Raw genomic sequence first — 19,257 nt, 5'->3', positions numbered from 1 at the left:
AATTTATTTTCTGATGTAATAAAGAAGAAATAAATATAAATTTTATTTAAAAAAATTTATAATATATAATACAGTATTTGGCATTTAACAGTCAGCATTTTCAATGAAGCTTACCCAGGAAAAGCCAATGCACCCAATAGCCCCACACAGCATATCCGCCAACATGGCTGGGTATGAACTGCCAGTAGGAAAGTATGCAAAAAAATAAGGACTGTGCCAGTGAGTTACCTGCCAAGAATAAAAAATAAGTTGTTGGTTGATGTATAAAGTAATATATCAGTAAATCATTTAGTTTTTGTATATATGAAAACTGTATGGAATGTAAATGTACTTTTTTTTTAAATGTAAATACAACATAACCCCTACTGTAACTAATGTTTTTTCTAATACACCCCCCCCCCTTCCTTTCCTTTCCTTTCCCAAATAACACTTATACTGTACAAATATTACAATTATCACAAAACACTACTTACTATTTACATCTACAGAAACCACAAAGTATTAAAACAAATATATTCTATATTTTATGAAGGTAATGGAAGAATAGACAATCTATATTTTAGACTGATAAAGGGACATATTTAAGACAATGAGGGCAAATCAATTAAGTTTTTATTTAAGACAAATGCAGTTGCAAATAAAGGAGAACTTAAGGGTATTTGTCAGTAGCAATAATGATTCTACCTTTTTAAGAAACCCACCGGGCAGTGATAGCTGGCGATTGTATTCGCCAACTAGCTCAGGCGGTAGCTTCCCAGTGCAAAGCATGGGGATCCCTATATAAAGGGAAGAGTATGGTGGTAGAAGCACAGCTGCAATCCTCTTGTCACTATAGACATTTCCGCATGGCAATAGCAAGGACCGGGACTAGAAAAAATGCTTTCTTATAACAAATAAAGCATATTTTTCCCCAAAATATCACATATTTTTAATAAAAATGTTGAACTGGAAGCGTATGTCTAGACAGTGAGCTCCATTTCACATGCGCGAGCCAGTTTTCACATACGCAGATGGTCCCGAGACTAGTTGGTGAAGCGGTCAATAAAATTGATGCAAAGCTCCCAGCAAAATTATAAATTGTAGCCAGGGGCGTGCAGGGTGTGTGGAGCACACAGTTCCAGGGGGGCCTGCACCGCACACCTTGCACCCATATTATTTAAAACGCACCTCTCCGAGGTCCCGTGCCGGTTGTCAGCGCTGTACAAAAAGCCAGAAAAATGCCACCACGGACATTTTTCCGGCATTTTGCGCATGCGCAGTAGACTCCGTGCACACTCTAGTGCCCAGAGTCTACAAATGCTCCCGTGGCCAGCCAGCCACGTCAGTCGGCTGGCGGCCGCCGGGAAGAGAGGAGGGGGCCCCGGATGGTGAAGGCACATGGGCCCCCAACTCTAAATACGCCCCTGATTGTAGCTATATGCAATTTTGAGGCTGAAAGCAAAAAAAGCAGTACGTTTGTACCTATGCAAAACCACGTTGCACTGTGGGTTAGGAAGATTAAAAATGTGGAGAGAGATTTATATTTGGGAGGGGCGTGTCCTAGCTCAGTTCTAAACTGCAGTGTCAAAATACAGTTGTCCAGCATTTGTGGGCTACATGCAAAAGCAGCCAGTATTTACCCCACATGCAAACAAAAATCAATGTACAGTATTTGCACTAATTGCAGTGCAACATGGTTTGTCCAGGTGCACAGTTACTTGCTGTTTTTGATTTTATTCCAACTCAGAATCAGACTCTTTCATTGTATTTAGAGTTTATCTAGTACATCTTTACTATCATAACAAATTTATAAATAGCCCCATACATCTTACTATAGTAGTAAATTGAAATATGAAATAACCCTAGTATAAGGAACAAAGAAAGAAAGATGGAGAGGAGAGAAAGGGGAAAGGGAAGAAATATGCCTGGTTTTCAAGTAAGAAACGTTTACACTGACAATTACAGAATGCAGGTGCATAACTAGAACTTTTTGTGTCACATAGCAACATTTTCTGGGCTCCCAATGCTTTTAGAGAAACACCAATCTCTGCAGTGATCTATAGGAGATGGCATGCCTAGTGCTACACATGGGGTGTATTTACAACTGCTTATCACTTTTATGCATTAACATACTCAAGTCTTTTCATTATCTTCACACCCCATCATATCATTATCACCTTCTTTCATCATAGTCATCACCCATATTATAATAGAAAACAACAATTTAAATGACATTAGCCAAATGCAGTGGTGCATCTATAATGGGTGAATGGTGTGCAGTGCACGTGGACCCCTGGATCAAGGGGGTTCCTGTAGTAGTTGCTCCCCCACATTTCTGCTAGTGGCGCCCTCTTGTGTGATATTTTCACAAAGATGGTGCGATGCAGGTGATAGTAAAGAATCTCACTGCTCCATAGCCTTTTTCTATCTTCCGCGCATGCATCATCTTCCGAAAATATAACACAAATGATGGTGCCTCAGGCTAAAGGTAGTTGGGGGGGCGCAGTATGGAGAGGTGCTGCACATGGATCCCCCAAGCATTAATAGAATACTCTTGGGCGCAAGAGAGGTGTGCTTTTGAACAGGGACACCTAGACCTCTGAGACCCACAGCAACAGCACAACCTGCATCCACTTTGTTACTGTAAAAAGTGTACAAACGGTTCAAAATAGGAAAAAATGGGGTCCCCCAAATCCATAACCAGCCCCAGACCTCTAAATCTAGGCTGGTATTCGAAATTGGAGTAAAAAATGTCATGGAGTTCCCCCTATTTTCCAATAGCCAGCACCAGGCTTAAAATGCCGGGAACTGGCTCTATAGCAGGGGAACACACAGCCTGTGGTCCTCCTGCCATAACAGCAACCAGCCCTAAACTGTTGAGCCCAGGACTGAAATTGCTATGGAAGACAGACCCCCCCTCAAAAAAAGGGGGATCCCCTCTCCTTTCAGCCCAGGGCTCTTCCCCAAACCCCTGGTGTCAGTGGGTGTACAGGTAATAGTTAAATAACATACATTTTTACAGGTGGCCTACACATTCCAGCAATTCTGCCCCCGCCATGATGGCACTTGTCAATCCACAAGTGCCAGCATGGCCGGACAAAAAGGGCCCACTGGCTCATGTAGTCCACCTGTAAAAAAAGTAACCAAAAGACAAGACACACACTGAGAATTGTAATCCTTAATAAATAAACACACCCACCCTGCCCTCATTTACCAATTTATTACTTACAAGATGAAGAGGTCACGTCCTCTTCAGTCCATATGGGCATTTTGACACATTTCTTTGGGTAGGAGGGACCTTTTGGGGGGTGATCCCACTTTACTAGGGATTCCAGCCCTGGGCAGGCTGCCATTATACAAAGGATTGCTGGTTATTGGAAAATAGGGGAGATCCCACTCTTTTTTTTCACCCTATTTTCCAATACCAGCCTAAGCTCAGATGTCTGGGGCTGGTTATTAATTTGTGGGGTACCCCACACATTTTGCTTTCTATTTTTAACCATTCTTATAGTTTTTACAGTTATGAAGCCTGCACAGATCATATTAATCTGTGCAGTGATTCACACAAACGCGTGCCGCAGGCTGGTCGATTGTTTGGGTGGGTTTACCATAGTTTTTGGATCAGTTTTCAAAACATCTCAGGATTCTATACTTATCTATGTAAAAATATTGATATTTGCTCCAATGTTCAATAGTCGTTATTTTGGTAAGTTTTCTGTTGGCTTTACTTTTATCAAATGGCCAGTTTGCAAAACTGACAAAAAAACTACCAAAATATCAAAATCAACCTGTAGTAAATATATCCCCAGGTATACAAATTTAAAAAAAATAGTTTGAGAAGCTAAACACCAAGGATGTGACTATAAATGAGGTATCTCGCAGTAGTTGTCTCAAGTTTTGGACATCAGCAAATTATAGGCATTCAGTATAAAAAATATAATTTTCCTCTTTTAAATGTCTACATTTTTGTAAATTACCCTTTTGGTAGAATAGTTAATGCTTGAGATTACAGCATTTGTCTTTATGTAACCAATTCATGCAAGTGTTTATGGTCATTTTTATAAGGAATTAAACTCAGTTGCCCCATCAGAATGGCTCAGCCCTGGTACTTCTAAACAGGTAACTTACCCTAACATTTACTAAAAGACACACAATGGTCCTTTTCCAATGTTTTGCTTACCCCTGGCATGATAACTCTTTCAACATCTTTTATTATATTTTCATATGTCTCCCCTTCCTCTGGAGCAGAATCTGGAATCAGTGGTCTTAAATATCCAGGCTCCACATCAGGAAGAACGTGCCTTGATTCAATATTTTCCAGGTAATCAGCGATATAGTCCACCATATCCTTCCCTCTCTTCCTGAATTCTTCTGAGTTCATGTTAGTGTAATCTTTAAGTAGGTAGACGTGATACCTACAGGGCAAAATATATAACATATTACTTTTTATCATACTTTATCCTGTTACCTACATGATTTGGGAAAATCACTCTCTAAACATAAACATAATTGAACATAATTATTCTGCACACTAAGGGGTATATTTACTAAAGTGCTGGTTTACAAAAGTAGAGATGTTTCCCATAGCAACCAGTCAGATTCTACTTATCATTTGTCTAGTACCTTCTAGAAAATGATAACTAGAATCTGATTGGTTGCTATGGACAACATCTCCACTTTTGTAAATCCGCACTTTAGTAAATATACACAGGCTTGCCTACCCTCCCGATTTGGTCGGGAGCCTCCCGAATATCGGGTGCAGCTCCTGACCCCCCAAAAAGGCAGGCAAGCCTCCCGGCTGCCGCCTGCCCCCCCCCCCCGACTACCTAATAGAAAGCCCCGCAGCGGGGGGGCCCAATGACGCAATTCACGCTGAATCGCGTCATTGTGGCTCCGCCCCCTGCTTCATAATGCCTTTATTTTCGGCATTGTGAGGAGGGGGCGGGGCCACGATCCCCAACACGGACCCATTGCCCGGCCACTCCCCCCACTGTTTGCAGGCAGGGAGCTGAATGTCGGCAAGTATGAATATACCACTAAAACAGAATTAAATACAGTCAGGTGCATAAATATTGGGACATTGACAGGATTTTCATGTTTTGGCCTCTATTCACCACCACAATGGCTTTGAAATGAAACAAACAAGATGTGCTTTACCTGCAGACTTTCAGATTTAATTTGAGGGTAATTACATCCAAATCAGGTGAACGGTGTAGGAATTACAACGGTTTCTAAATGTGCCTCCCACTTTTTAAGGGGCCAAAAGTAATGGGACAAACTAAACAATCCTAAATCTAACTTTCACTTTTTAATACTTTGTTGCAAATCCTTTGCAGGCAATTACAGCCTGAAGTCTGGAACGCATAGACATCACCAGACTCTGGGTTTCATCCCTGGTGATGCTCTGCCAGGCCTCTACTGCAAATGTCTTCAGTTCCTGCTTGTTCTTGGGGCATTTCCCTTCAGTTTTGTCTTCATCAAGTGAAATGCATGCTCAATCAGATTCAGGTCAGGGGATTGACTTGGCCATTGCATAACATTCCACTTTTTAGCCTTAAAGAACTCTTTGGTTGCTTTTGCAGTATGCTTCGGGTCATTGTCCATCTGCACTGTGAAGCGCCGTCCAATGAGTTCTGAAGCATTTGACTGAATATGAGCATATAATATTGCCCGAAACACTTCAGAATTCATTCTGCTGCTTTTGTCAGCAGTCACATCATCAATAAATACAAGGGAACCAGTTCCATTGGCAGCCATACATGCCCACGCCATGACACTACCACCACCATGCTTCACTGATGAGGTGGTATGTTTTGAATCATGAGCAGTTCCTTTCCTTCTCCATACTCTTCTCATCACTCTAGTACAATTTGATCTTTGTGTCATCTGTCCATAGGATGTTGTTCCAGAACCGTAATGGCTTTTTTAGATGTTGTTTGGCAAACTCTAATCTGGTCTTCCTGTTTTTGTGGCTCACCAATGGTTTACATCTTGTGGTGAACCCTCTATATTCACTCTTGTGAAGTCTTCTCTTGATTGTTGACTTTGACACATATACACCTACCTCCTGGAGAGTGTTCTTGATTTGGCGAACTGTTGTGAAAGGGTTTTTCTTCACCAGGGAAATAATTCTTCTGTCATCCACCACAGTTGTTTTCCGTGGTCTTCCGGGTCTTTTGGTGTTGCTGAGCTCTCCAGTGCATTCTTTCTTTTTAAGAATGTTCCAAACAGTTGATTTGGCCACACCTAATGTTTTTGCTATCTCTCTGATGGGTTTGTTTTGATTTTTCAGCCTAATGATGGCTTGCTTCACTGATAGTGACAGCTCTTTGGATCTCATATTGAGAGTCAACAGCAACTGATTCCAAATGCAAATGTCACACCTAGAATCAACTCCAGACCTTTTACCTGCTTAATTGATAATGAAATAATGAGGGAATAGCCCACACCTGTCCGTGAAATAGCTTTTGAGTTGATAGTCCCATTACTTTTGGCCCCTTAAAAAGTGGGAGGCACATATAGAAACCATTGTAATTCCTACACCATTCACCTGATTTGGACATAATTACCCTCAAATTAAATCTGAAAGTCTGCAGTTAAAGCACATCTTGTTTGTTTCATTTCAAAGCCATTGTGGTGGTGAATAGAGGTCAAAATATGAAAATTCTGTCAATGTCCCAATATTTATGCACCTGACTGTACATGAAAGAGTCTCAGGCAGTAGGGGGTAGTGTAATGTCCCCCACACACCAGCGAGTCTGATTGTCGCAATGCAGAGATGCCGGGTTGGAGGATCGGTGAAATCCAACATATTAGATTTAATTGATTTGCCGATCACGATCAAAATATGATCATGATTTAACATGTATAATTTCACCGATCCTCCAACGGATCGTGGAACATCGATGGCCGCATGTCGGCATTTCCAACGGGTGGATCAACGTTTCCGATCAGATTCAAGATAGGATTGCGCAACCTTTCGCCTACCATATGGGTCCCTTTAAAAAACTACAATTCCCAGCAATGTGAAGCTGTCAAGAGACCAAAAACAACATCAGAGCCCACATAAAAAAAAGCCCAGTGCTTTGGAGATGTATCAAACCTTCTAAAGAGGACAAGTAGAGAAGTTGCCCATAGCAACCAATCAGCTTATACAGGTGCAGGGCTGCCATCAGAAATTGTGGGGCCCGGGACTGACAAAATAGGCAGGGCCCCCCCCATACAGAACAGAAACTGTAAGCCGGAAGAGGGCGTGGACTGCAGTGAATGGCAGGTACGGCTAGTACCACCCCCAGGCGATCCCGCCCTGTGCGGCCGCAAACCACTCCTTATAGCCCTGTATATCGATATGCAACTGCACATGCAGCATATGTGCCTGGTTTGCTGCTGACAGTTGTATGCAGTGCCCCCTAAAGTAGTACCCCTTATGTAGTGCCCACTAAAGTAGTGCCCCTTATGCAGTGCCCCCTAAAGTAGTACCCCTTTATGCAGTGCCCACTAAAGTAATGCCCCTTACGCAGTGGCCCCTAAAGTAGTACCCCTTATGCAGTGCCCCCTAAAGTAGTACCCCTTATGCAGTGCCCACTAAAGTAATGCCCCTTATGCAGTGCCACCTAAAGTAGTGCCCCTTATGCAGTACCCCCTAAAGTAGTACCCCTTATGCAGTGCCCACTAAAGTAATGCCCCTTACGCAGTGGCCCCTAAAGTAGTACATCTTATGCAGTGCCCCCTAAAGTAGTACCCCTTATGCAGTGCCCACTAAAGTAATGCCCCTTATGCAGTGCCACCTAAAGTAGTGCCCCTTATGCAGTACCCCCTAAAGTAGTACCCCTTATGCAGTGCCCGCTAAAGTAATGCCCCTTTTGCATTATGCATGACGTCACCCGTGCAGTGCATCACTGGGAACCCTGGCCTCTGAAGCATTCGTGCTTCAGAGGCCAGCGTTCCCAGTTCACAAATCCAAGCATCGGCTGCTGAAGCAGCAGCAGCGGCGGGTTGGGGGCGTAGGACAGGAGGCCACTTTAGATTGCATTGGCGGGTGGTTGGAGTTAGCCGGGCCCCCCTTCTCTGTTGGAGTGCCCGGACCTGGGACTGTAGTCCCCACAGTCCCCCCCTGATGGTGGCCCTGTACAGATGTGTCCTGTTACAAGAGCGATAGGCCTTTTGAGCGCCTAAACACCAGTTTGATATCGCTACCCCACAATTAGAAGAAGAGTAGGAGTTAAAAAAGAGTGCCAGAAGAGAGAGGCAGAGTGGTCATAATTTGGTCTATAGCCATACCCAGAGAAGCAAGTGGAAACATCTGCTAGTCTGAGGCTGAGCCTGCAAGAGGAAAAGGGACACATCACAGGACAACCTGCTCTAGTAATGATTCCCACTCATGGATTCTACCTCCATTGGTCCACACACATCTGTATGCACTAACTCCAACGGCACTTGTGATCTGGATGAATACTTGGGAAAGGTGCAGCATGTCTGCTTTCCCTTCACTCATGCTGGTCCTACAAGAGTGTCCACTGACATACCAGTCATCATTCCATTTTGAAACTCCTGTATATTAGACCTCATTCAGCACGGATCGTAAGTCTGCAATCGCACACGTGCTGCAAAATTATGCAAATTAATGCGATCTTCTTGTGATCACAGCACTGTACCAAAATGCCCACCACTGTATAGAGCCGCCTGCTTCCCATTATATACATCCGCAATTCAGCGATAACATCGGTAACATTGAGTGACATCAGACCCATACGCACAGTTGTGGTTGAGCTGACCCTGACTCACAAACTGCGAAACTTCCTGTCACCATCTAGATCTCTGGCTGCATATGCCCTCGCAGGGGCTTAATTAATGGCGTTCAAATGCACAGACACGCCTGCGTTCCTTTGACCACCCCCGCTCTCCACCCCCAAATGGCACTTCCTGTCAATCACTCTGCAATGGCTCTGCGTATCCACTGCATTCGCTTTCACGATCACAGTGTCCTGTTCGCACATGCACGCTACGGTGCATACGCATGCACAGCACGCAAACATCGACTGGGTGCGTGCGTCCACAGACTTGCGATCCAAGCTGAATGAGGAATATTGTAGTATGCTATGTGTCTTAGTCTGCTGTGCCACAGCTCTATTGATTGATTGGATACAGGAGCTACCAGTACATGACATGCTACTGTGGCTGGGGCATACTAGCCTACACTCCCGGAATGGCCGGGAAGCTCACGAAAAATGGTCCACGCTCCCAGCCAGCCAGAAAAGTAGGCAAGTCTCCTGCACCCTCTTCCACAGCCCGCACCCCCAGGGGCGCCAAGAGCCGTGACGGGCCCCTTAGGCTTAAAAAAATAATTCAACATTTTGTAGCGCCATGTAACTGCGCTGTGCTGTGGGCTGGGAGGAGGGGGGGGTGTTGTGAGCCCCTTAGCCAGGAGCAAAGCCAGTGGGAGGTGCGATCAGTGTGATTGCTCCCCCCACAGGCGTAGGAGACTTTGGAGCAATTATGCTGTCATATCTCCAATTCTAGAGATGATCCCAGATGATGTAAAGAAACCATTATGAGCTTTGTACCACCCGGTCTCATGCAGGGGCGCCGAGAGAGAGGGAGCGAGTACAATTTACCTGGGCCCGGGCTTCCAGAGGGGCCCGGCGCAACCCCCCCCTCCCTCCTCTTTCCCTCGCAGCAGCCTAGCACACAGCTTGTGCTGGGATGCAGTGGGAGATTCCTCGCAGCAGTCACAGCAATCTCCTATGCCTGGGGGGGGAGCGATCCCAGTGATCACGCCCCCCCTGGTTTTGCGACAGGCTGAGGGGCCTACAGCGCCCCCTCCCCAACTCAAAAGTTTTTTTCTCAATGGGCATGGCCATGCCTCCTGCGATTAGGCCATGCCCCCTCTTTACCTGGGCCCGGCGGTGCTCCCTATGGCCCTGGTCTCATGTAAGCATACATGTAAGAGTTTGCACTGTGGGCCTGATTCAGGCTATGCGCTTGCAAGCGGGTCGATGGTGGCCCAGTGCACATGCGCATGACGGAGCCGGCTCCATCGTGCAAATGCACGAGACCCGGATAGCGAGGGCAATCCGTCGCTCTGGGTCTCGTACCAAAGGGGGTGTGCTGTCGATGGTGAGTGACAGCACGCCCCCTTTGGTGGGCGGGCTGGGGGTATGGCTGCCCAGACGGAGGCGTTCCCATGGGAACACCTACCATCTGGGTTCGGCCCCACTGACATCACAAGTGATGTCAGTGGGAGTGTTTTCGGCTCTGTTAGAGCCGAAAGCACTCTGGGGCTTGCGGCAACGAGACCCTACCACAAAAGTCTCGTCGCAATCCCGATGGTCGCGATGGTCTTGACCATCGCGACCATCTTCCTGGCCGCTCGCTATAGCTGTGGGTGGTCACCCACAGCTATGCGAGCGGCCTGGGGGCCGCTCTGAAAAACAAGAAGGACGGCCCTGATTCAGAGAGAGCGCTCTGTCAGAGCATCCGGCTCTGAATCAGGCCCTGTGTACCCTGTCCACCACACTCGGGTGATATTGTGGATATAAGTAATATGAAGTGGGGACTGTCTGGACTTTGTAAAGGGACTTGCACACCATCTTTCTATTTACAGATTTAGACATTTAAGGGGCCTATCATTTAGCAGATGTTTCTCTGAGCGATGAAAGACAAAAGATATCCCTTGAAAATTTAGATGGCTGTGCTGAACGATATCTGTCGTGTACATGACAGATTTTAGCAAACAATGAACGATATGTCATGACATCATTCAGGGAGTGGATTTTTTCTCTGCGGCGCCCTGTAGCTGCTGCTAATATCTTTCGTCGTTCATCGTTTACCGCATATAAACTGCCAGATATTTCTAATATCTGGCAGCGATATGCGATAATTGACCAACATGTTGTAGAGATGAAAGATTCAAGTTATCGGCCGCGGGAGTGCGCATCTGTCATCGTTCAGGGCCTATCCATAGCAGATAAATTGAACGATTGACCGATATATTGTTCTATCGTTCAATTTATCTGCTAATGGATAGGCCCCTTTATGGGGTGCTAACCCTTCCAACAATATTACACCATTGTGTGTGTTTTATTTTATCTTTATTTTGATTAAACAAACTGTCAAGCAGGACCAATTGAGAATTTGAAACATTGTTGATGAGAATAGTCAGCTGAAACAATCCTTACAATTCCGTAGTATCACTATCTATTTGTATGGTCTCTGGGCCTGATTCAGACCCGGTCGCGAGCACTGAGCGCTCTCAACCGGGTCGATGTTTGCTCACTGGGCATGTGCACGACGGAGCCCAGTGTGGGGGCGAGCTATCGATGGTGAGTGACAGCTCACCCCGTTTGGTGGGCGGGCCGGGGGGTGGCCGGCCAAACGGAGGTGTTCCCAACGGAACGCTTGCCGTTTGGGGGCGGCCCCACTGACATCACCAGTGATGTCAGTGGGAGAGCTTCCAGCTCTGTTAGAGCCGAAAGCTATCTGGGGCTTGCGGCACGAGACCCTACCACAAGGGTCTCGCCGCAAGCCTGATGGTCGCGATGGTCTTGACCGTCGCGACCATCAACCTGGCAGCTATGCGAGTGGCCAGGAGTCCGCACAAAAAAAACGCCCTGATTCAGAGCGAGCGCTCGTTCAGAGCGTCCGGCTCTGAATCAGGCCCTCTGTATCCTCTCTTCTCAAGTACACTAATGGCAATTAGATTACTTCCTGAATTAGGCACAAATAGTACATCTTCAACATCTGTGACAATTGTTTTGCCTTTAAGTTTGACGCACAAGGTCATTACAGCAAAAATGCTAAATGCTGATTCCATGTACCAGCATCCTTGCTGTGGTTATTTGCTTAATTTAAGGCTGACTCTCTCCTACTATCACGTTTAGGTAATGAGGTGCCACTTGATCTGCAATCTGAGGCCTTATGTCCCCACTTGTAACATTTAAAATATCAATACATAGGCTTTTTGTGCTTTGAACTTTTAGGCAGTACGACAGAATTTCAGTGTTTGTTTCTGTATGTATGCACTCTTGAAAGTCAAATAATTTAGCACATACTGGGCCTGATTCAGAGCCGGTCGCTCTGACTCAGGGCCGGTCTTTCTTCTTTTTAAGAACGGCCTCCTGGCCGCTCACATAGCTGTGGGTGACCACCCACAGCTATAGCGAGCAGCCATGATGATGGTCACGATGGTCAAGACCATCGCGACCATCAGGCTTGCGACGAGACCCTTGTGGTAGGGTCTCGTTGCCGCAAGCCCCAGAGAGATTTCGGCTCTAACAGAGCCGGAATCTCTCCACTGACATCACTTGTGATGTTAGTGGGGCCGGCCCCAAATGGTAGGCATTCTCATGGGAACGCCTCCATCTGGGCAGCCACCCACTCAAAATCGACAGAACGCCCCCTTTGGTGCGAGACCCAGAGTGACGGATTGCCCGTCGCTATCCGGGTCTCGCACATGCGCATGACGGAGCCGACTCCGTTGTGCGCATACGCTGTGGGCCACCATCGACCCGGTTGCGAGCGCTCAGCGCTTGCAACTGGGTCTGAATCAGGCCCACTGGCCCTCATTCAGAGGAGGTCGCAAGAAGCTAGCACTCGCTCTGAATGAGGGCGGCCACTTGACTTTTCAAGTGCGGCCTCCTGGTCGCTAGCTAAGCTGTGAGTTACCACCCACAGCTTCAGCGACCGACCAGGTTGATGGTCGCAATGGTCAAGACCATTGGGGCTTGCAACGAGACCCTAAGGTTGGGTCTTGGCAACCACAAGCCCCAGGGAGCTTCCTGCTCTGATCGAGCAGGAAGCTCCCCACTGACATCACTGCTGATGTCAGTGCGACCGCCCACAAAACAGCAAGCATTCCTTAAGGAACGCCTCCATTTGTGAAACCACCTCCCGCTTCGGGGCTTGCGCAGGAGCAGTGCGGCTGCTGCACGTGCGCAGGGCCTAAACATCGACCCGCTTGCGAGCGCTCATCGCTTGTGACCAGTCTGAATTAGGTCCACAGTCTCTGTGGTTAGCTTCATAGTACTAGACTGTAATACCACTATCAGGAAGTCGTACTCCTGAATAAGGTTTTGCAACATCGCCATTGCAAACTCCTCATTACACAGAGATGAACAGGTAAAATAACACTGAAGTCAAATGCTGAGAGATGGATAACATTTGTTATTAAGTTCATATTCTTGCATACACTAAGGGGCATATCTAATTGGGCCTGAGGTTTAGCGAGTCAAAAATCTCGCACACCTCACGCCCAATTTAGAAATACCGTGGGTATGCACGCTCCCGATACCCACGGTGTTCAATTTCCAAAATACTGGTTGCAGAGTTTTCAGGACTAAAAACCGCGCATGATGTATTTTTTGCTGTAAAAAAAAACACCACTTATCTTACCGGGGGTCTCCAGTAGTCTCCGCGGCTCCCAGCGGCCTCCACTCTCTCTTCTTACTGGAGAGGTGGCTGCTGGAAGTCCCAGGGGCTGGCGGGAGGAGCAAGGGCTGCTGGGAGATGTAGTTCTCCCAGCGCCCGTTATTGGGGGCCACAGTGACACTGGTGCGGGGCACACTGACACTGGGACACACACACTCATGCACACACACACTGATACACACTTACAAACACCACACACACTCACATACTCACCCCTGCCGCAGAAGAGCCGGCTCCCGACGCAGGATGAAGAAGATAGCTCTACCGAAGGTAAGTAATTAAGGACTAATTAAGCTAATTGGTAAAATACATGTTATTTCACAGAAAGACCTATTGTCCCCATAGCTCTATCTACTGTGCTTGGATTATCACCAGGATTGCTAGTAACTTTCCATAACTTTTTTCATTTTACCTGCATCTCCATGGCAAATTTTCATGTAGCATAATTTTCTGCACCTGTCAGCTTCTCAAAACACATACTGATCCCTGCACTGTTCCTCTTTATATAGGTGAAGAGGGGCTGTCTGTACTCACTCAGATTCTCTTATTCTGTGTCACTGAGCGCCTGATTCAGAGCCGCTTGTAAGCGGACGCTCGTTCGCTCTGAGCGATGTTCGCACAACTGCGCATGCATATGGTTCGCAATGTGCATGCACAAACCAGTCATTGCGGTCGGAAATCGTGCGCTCGTAAAACAACGTGGGGCTGCTAATTTGATTGACAGAATGTACCGTTTGTGGGTGGTAACAGGGCAAGGTGCTTGAAAACGGGGGAGTGGAGATCCGAACGCAGGCGTGCCTAACGGTCAAAATGGCATTTAATGGGAGTGCATAATTAGTAAAGGAGCGTCATTGACCATGTCACTTGGTTGTGCTTTAGCCTGAACTGCTCGCAGTGATAGCGGGAAGTACGTCCTACCACAAGCACTGCGAGCAGTTCAGATGCCTTTCGATGTTCCTGATTAATCTAATAAATAACGGAGATGTGAATGGCAAAGGGGCGTCTTTACAAAATAGCGAGCGCATTTTTCGGACGTTCGCTCAGACATAGAGGCGTCAACACACTGCAAAGAGCGAGCGCTCATTTTAAATATCCAGCCCCTTTTTAAGAACGAGCGTCCGCAAATAGCGTCTGGGTCTGAATCAGGCCCTGAATTCTGTTGGTCTTAGTATCAGCTTGCTCCTTACCAAGATATCTGCACTTTTGGCAACTGGTATTGTGCACAGTGACGGCCTTGGTACAGATCCTACTTGCACTAAGCTGGGCCTATGGCTGGGCTCGTAGCCTATTAGCAAAAGCTGGCGTTACCCACCGCATCGGAGCCCGGCGGCCAGGACAATGATGCAAATGGAAAATGCGGTAAACAGGGGTTTTACCACATTTTCCATTTAGTGCATCCCGCCCCAGAAGGTTTAATATATCTCCCCTCCAGTGAGAGATGAGGGGGGCATAAGATACTGCAGACAGAGTTACTGATCTCAAAGAGCAAGCTGCCAATGCAACAGAGCTTTTACACGGACAGACAAGGTAACAAGATTAGTGAAGAAAGCTAGGGGGCGGGGCCACCAGCACAGGGAAGTACAACACTGGGCCTGGAGCATCAAAAGGATGCTTTGGGCAGCTCAGCAGCAGCAACATAGACTGCAGCATGCCATTCCAGGCACCCTGCAAGCTAAAGGCAGGTGCCATGCAGCAGTGACAGTGGCGTTCCCATGGCCCTGTTTCCTGGTTGATGGCACGGCTCGTTATGGTCCTGAGAAGGAATCCTGAACCTGAACAAAGGGAATATAGAACCTGATATTAACACAGACGAAGAGAGGAAAATCAAAACAGCAGAGATCCAGGGACATGCCAGGAGTTTTCCAAATGCATACCTCCCAACATTTGATGATCCCAAGGAGGGAAGGCACACACTGCCGAAAAGGGGGCATGGCTTACACTACAAGGCTCACGGCTTCCCCCGTTTTCATCACTTTGGGGGAGTGCCCAGCACTCTTCGAGATGCTGGGCAGCCCGTATACATTAAAACAGATGCTGGCATCTGTTCTCCTCCTGCACACCCGCTGCTCTGCTATGCAGAGCAGCGGTTTGTGCTCTCCCCAACTTCCCACCCCCAACTGCGGGATACTGCAGCCCGCGGGTGGAAGAGCGGGATAGTACAAGAAAAACGGGACTGTGACGCTGAATGCGGGACAGTTTGGAGGTATGCATATGTCTGCTGCTGCTTGTCCTGTTTATTTGCAGATATCACATCTCCCTGACCCTGATATTGTTGATAACATTTGTGAGTACCAGTGGCAGATCCAGGAGTCACCTACCCCCGTAACACTACCCTGTCCACTACTACTAGCAGCTATATAGAAACCCTGTGGCACATCAATCAGAGAGAGAGCAGAGACTGCTGCTCGGTGGTAGTAGCCTTCCAAGACTTTCCCCAGTCCAGCACACAGCAGCATGGAGGATGGAGGCTGCTGCTTGGCAGCCTGTCTCTGCCAATCTCCCTGTCTGATGTGCTGGAACTGGGGGGGCTATATCTGCCACTAGCTGGCACCCCCAGAAACAATATGTAAAAAATCTGAATTGATAAATAGGCACGTTGGTCTTTTTAGCACAGTAGGAACTGCCATTTATTGGCTTACACTGTGCTAGGACAACTCCACTTAACTCTTCCAGATATTAGTAGTGACTACAATTTAAAGCACGCTCCGCCCCCTTTTCACTACAGCTACACATACCTGGATATAGGAATAGTGTATTCTTACCGTGTGCTGAATCTCACATTAACCTGCACTGCGACAATACTGGGCCAATTGTGACAGTCACTAGATTTAAAGAAGCAATTAGTTTATAGGCAAAACCAACATGGTGTACATGAAATAAACTGATGGGGCACATATATTAAATTAATATCATAATGAGAAGCAGAATATGAGGAAGCTGTATTGCTAATGAGAGTTCAGAGAACAACATTCCTTATTATGACTTATTAGATCAGTAAAGTTTAGGACATAAATTTACATGACAGATATGAAAAACAATTGACAATTTGTTTTCCAAGGGTCGAAACAATCTTGAGAACATTCGTTGTCCAGTGTACACACTACACAATTATCTATTCCTATCTGAACCATTTATGTCCTAAAGATCATCAAAGGTGACATTTTTATACACTTTATATTAGGGGTGAGCGGGTTCGGATTTCTGAAATCCGAACCCCCCCGAGCCCCCCCGATCCGAGTCCGATCCGAATCAGGCTCGACTTTTCCCGCCTGACTCGGATCTGAAATCGAGGCAAAACGTCATCATCCCGCCTTCCGAGTCTCGCGGGTTTTGGATCCTATATAAGGTACCCACGTCGGCGCCATTTTCTCACTCGGCTGTGGACAGTGAAGAGGGAGGGTGGGAGTTAGGGCTGTGTAGTGTAGTGTAGTGTAGTGCTGCTGTTGTCCACTACTTCAAAGTCCATAGGGGCTGGCTGTGTTGTGCTGTGCTGCTGTTGTTAATAGGGGCTGTGTCCACTACTTCAAAGTCCATAGGGGCTGGCTGGACTGTGTTGTGCAGTCAGTTCTCCATAGGGGCTGTGTCCACTCCAAAGTCCTGTGCAGTGTCCCAGTCCTAAAGGAGCGCTGCAGTGTTGTCCAGGGGGTGCTCTGTCCATCAGGGGTGCTCCCCCCAAGTGCTAAAAAAATAATATATTTTCTGTGTTTGTGAATTGTGTGCGCAGTAGCCGCACGTGCATCAACAAAGTAGTGCCAAGCGTGCGCCTGTGTCATAAGTAAAGGGCCGGCTGGCTTGACCGTTAAGGGTGCTGTAACCCCCGAAAGTACACTCCAGTCCAAACCAAAAAAAAAATTATTTTCTGTGTTTGTGAATTGTGTGCGCAGTAGCCGCACGTGCATCAACAAAGTAGTGCCAAGCGTGCGCCTGTGTCATAAGTAAAGGGCCGGCTGGCTTGACCGTTAAGGGTGCTGTAACCCCCGAAAGTACACTCCAGTCCAAACCAAAAAAAAAATTATTTTCTGTGTTTGTGAATTGTGTGCGCAGTAGCCGCACGTGCATCAACAAAGTAGTGCCAAGCGTGCGCCTGTGTCATAAGTAAAGGGCCAGCTGGCTTGACCGTTAAGGGTGCTGTAACCCCCGAAAGTACACTCCAGTCCAAACCAAAAAAAAAATTATTTTCTGTGTTTGTGAATTGTGTGCGCAGTAGCCGCACGTGCATCAACAAAGTAGTGCCAAGCGTGCGCCTGTGTCATAAGTAAAGGGCCGGCTGGCTTGACCGTTAAGGGTGCTGTAACCCCCGAAAGTACACTCCAGTCCAAACCAAAAAAAAAATTATTTTCTGTGTTTGTGAATTGTGTGCGCAGTAGCCGCACGTGCATCAACAAAGTAGTGCCAAGCGTGCGCCTGTGTCATAAGTAAAGGGCCGGCTGGCTTGACCGTTAAGGGTGCTGTAACCCCCGAAAGTACACTCCAGTCCAAACCAAAAAAAAAATTATTTTCTGTGTTTGTGAATTGTGTGCGCAGTAGCCGCACGTGCATCAACAAAGTAGTGCCAAGCGTGCGCCTGTGTCATAAGTAAAGGGCCGGCTGGCTTGACCGTTAAGGGTGCTGTAACCCCCGAAAGTACACTCCAGTCCAAACCAAAAAAAAAATTATTTTCTGTGTTTGTGAATTGTGTGCGCAGTAGCCGCACGTGCATCAACAAAGTAGTGCCAAGCGTGCGCCTGTGTCATAAGTAAAGGGCCGGCTGGCTTGACCGTTAAGGGTGCTGTAACCCCCGAAAGTACACTCCAGTCCAAACCAAAAAAAAAATTATTTTCTGTGTTTGTGAATTGTGTGCACTGTGGCTGCACGTGCATCAACAAAGGAGCAGCGCCAAGCGTGCGCCTGTGTCCCATAAGTAAAGAGCCGGCTGGCTCATTTCTTAAAGGGTGGTGTAACCCACAAAGTGCACTACTCTCCAGCAAAAATAAAATAATATTTTCTGTGTTTGTGTGCGCTTTAGCCGCACGTATATATATCAATATAACATAAATGGAGGACCAAACTTTCTCCGATAAAAATAAAATAGGGAAAGATCAAGAACCACTTCCTCCTAGTGCTGTTGCTGCTGCTGGGAGTTGTTCATCATCCCAGAGAGGAAGTAGGAACATCACTACTTTTACTAAACAATTGACCCTCCAACAGTCCCTAGCGATGAGGATGAAGTACGACAGCAGTCATCCTGAAGCAAAACGTATAACTGAGGCCTTGACTGCTATGTTGGTGTTAGACGTGCGTCCGGTATCCGACATTAGTGCAGTGGGATTTAGACAATTGATGGAGGTAGTGTGTCCTCGGTTCCAAATCCCGTCTAGATTCCACCTGCATCCTCAAAGCAGCAGCGACAAGCGTGCGTCTGTCTGTTAAAGGGTGGTGACACCCTCAAAGTGTGCTACACAAACAATTAAAATATTGTTCTTTTTTTTTCTGTCTTTATGAATTGTGTGGGCTGTAGCCGCACCTGCATCCTTAAAGCAGCAGTGACAAGCGTGCGTCTGTCTGTTAAAGGGTGGTGACACCCTCAAAGTGTGCTACACAAACAATTAAAATATTGTTCTTTTTTTTTCTGTCTTTGTGAATTGTGTGGGCTGTAGCCGCACCTGCATCCTTAAAGCAGCAGCGACAAGCGTGCGTCTGTCTGTTAAAGGGTGGTGACACCCTCAAAGTGTGCTACACAAACAATTAAAATATTGTTCTTTTTTTTTTGGTCTTTGTGAAATGTGTGGGCTGTAGCCGCACCTGCATCCTTAAAGCAGCAGCGACAAGCGTGCGTCTGTCTGTTAAAGGGTGGTGACACCCTCAAAGTGTGCT

At 46.8% G+C, this 19,257-nt stretch overlaps 1 protein-coding gene across 1 annotated transcript in view; it reads right to left on the bottom strand.

The window, feature by feature from the left end:
- The window catches only part of DDC (dopa decarboxylase), a 270,084-nt gene that overhangs the window by 177,222 nt on the left and 73,605 nt on the right, over positions 1–19,257 (bottom strand). The window contains exons 2-3 of the mRNA XM_088445615.1: positions 4,160–4,394; positions 115–228 (exon numbers count right to left, since the gene is read on the bottom strand). Of these exons, the coding sequence (XP_088301741.1) occupies positions 115–228; positions 4,160–4,360 (315 nt within the window). The 5' untranslated portion in view covers positions 4,361–4,394. The remainder of the gene's footprint in view (positions 1–114; positions 229–4,159; positions 4,395–19,257) is intronic.

Source organism: Taudactylus pleione, unplaced genomic scaffold, assembly GCF_031769625.1.
Source record: "Taudactylus pleione unplaced genomic scaffold, aTauple2 ptg000386l, whole genome shotgun sequence".
NCBI classification, from domain to species: Eukaryota; Metazoa; Chordata; class Amphibia; order Anura; family Myobatrachidae; genus Taudactylus; species Taudactylus pleione.
The sequence above is the reverse complement of the archived record's forward strand: the minus strand, read 5'-3'. Positions and strand labels throughout refer to the sequence as shown.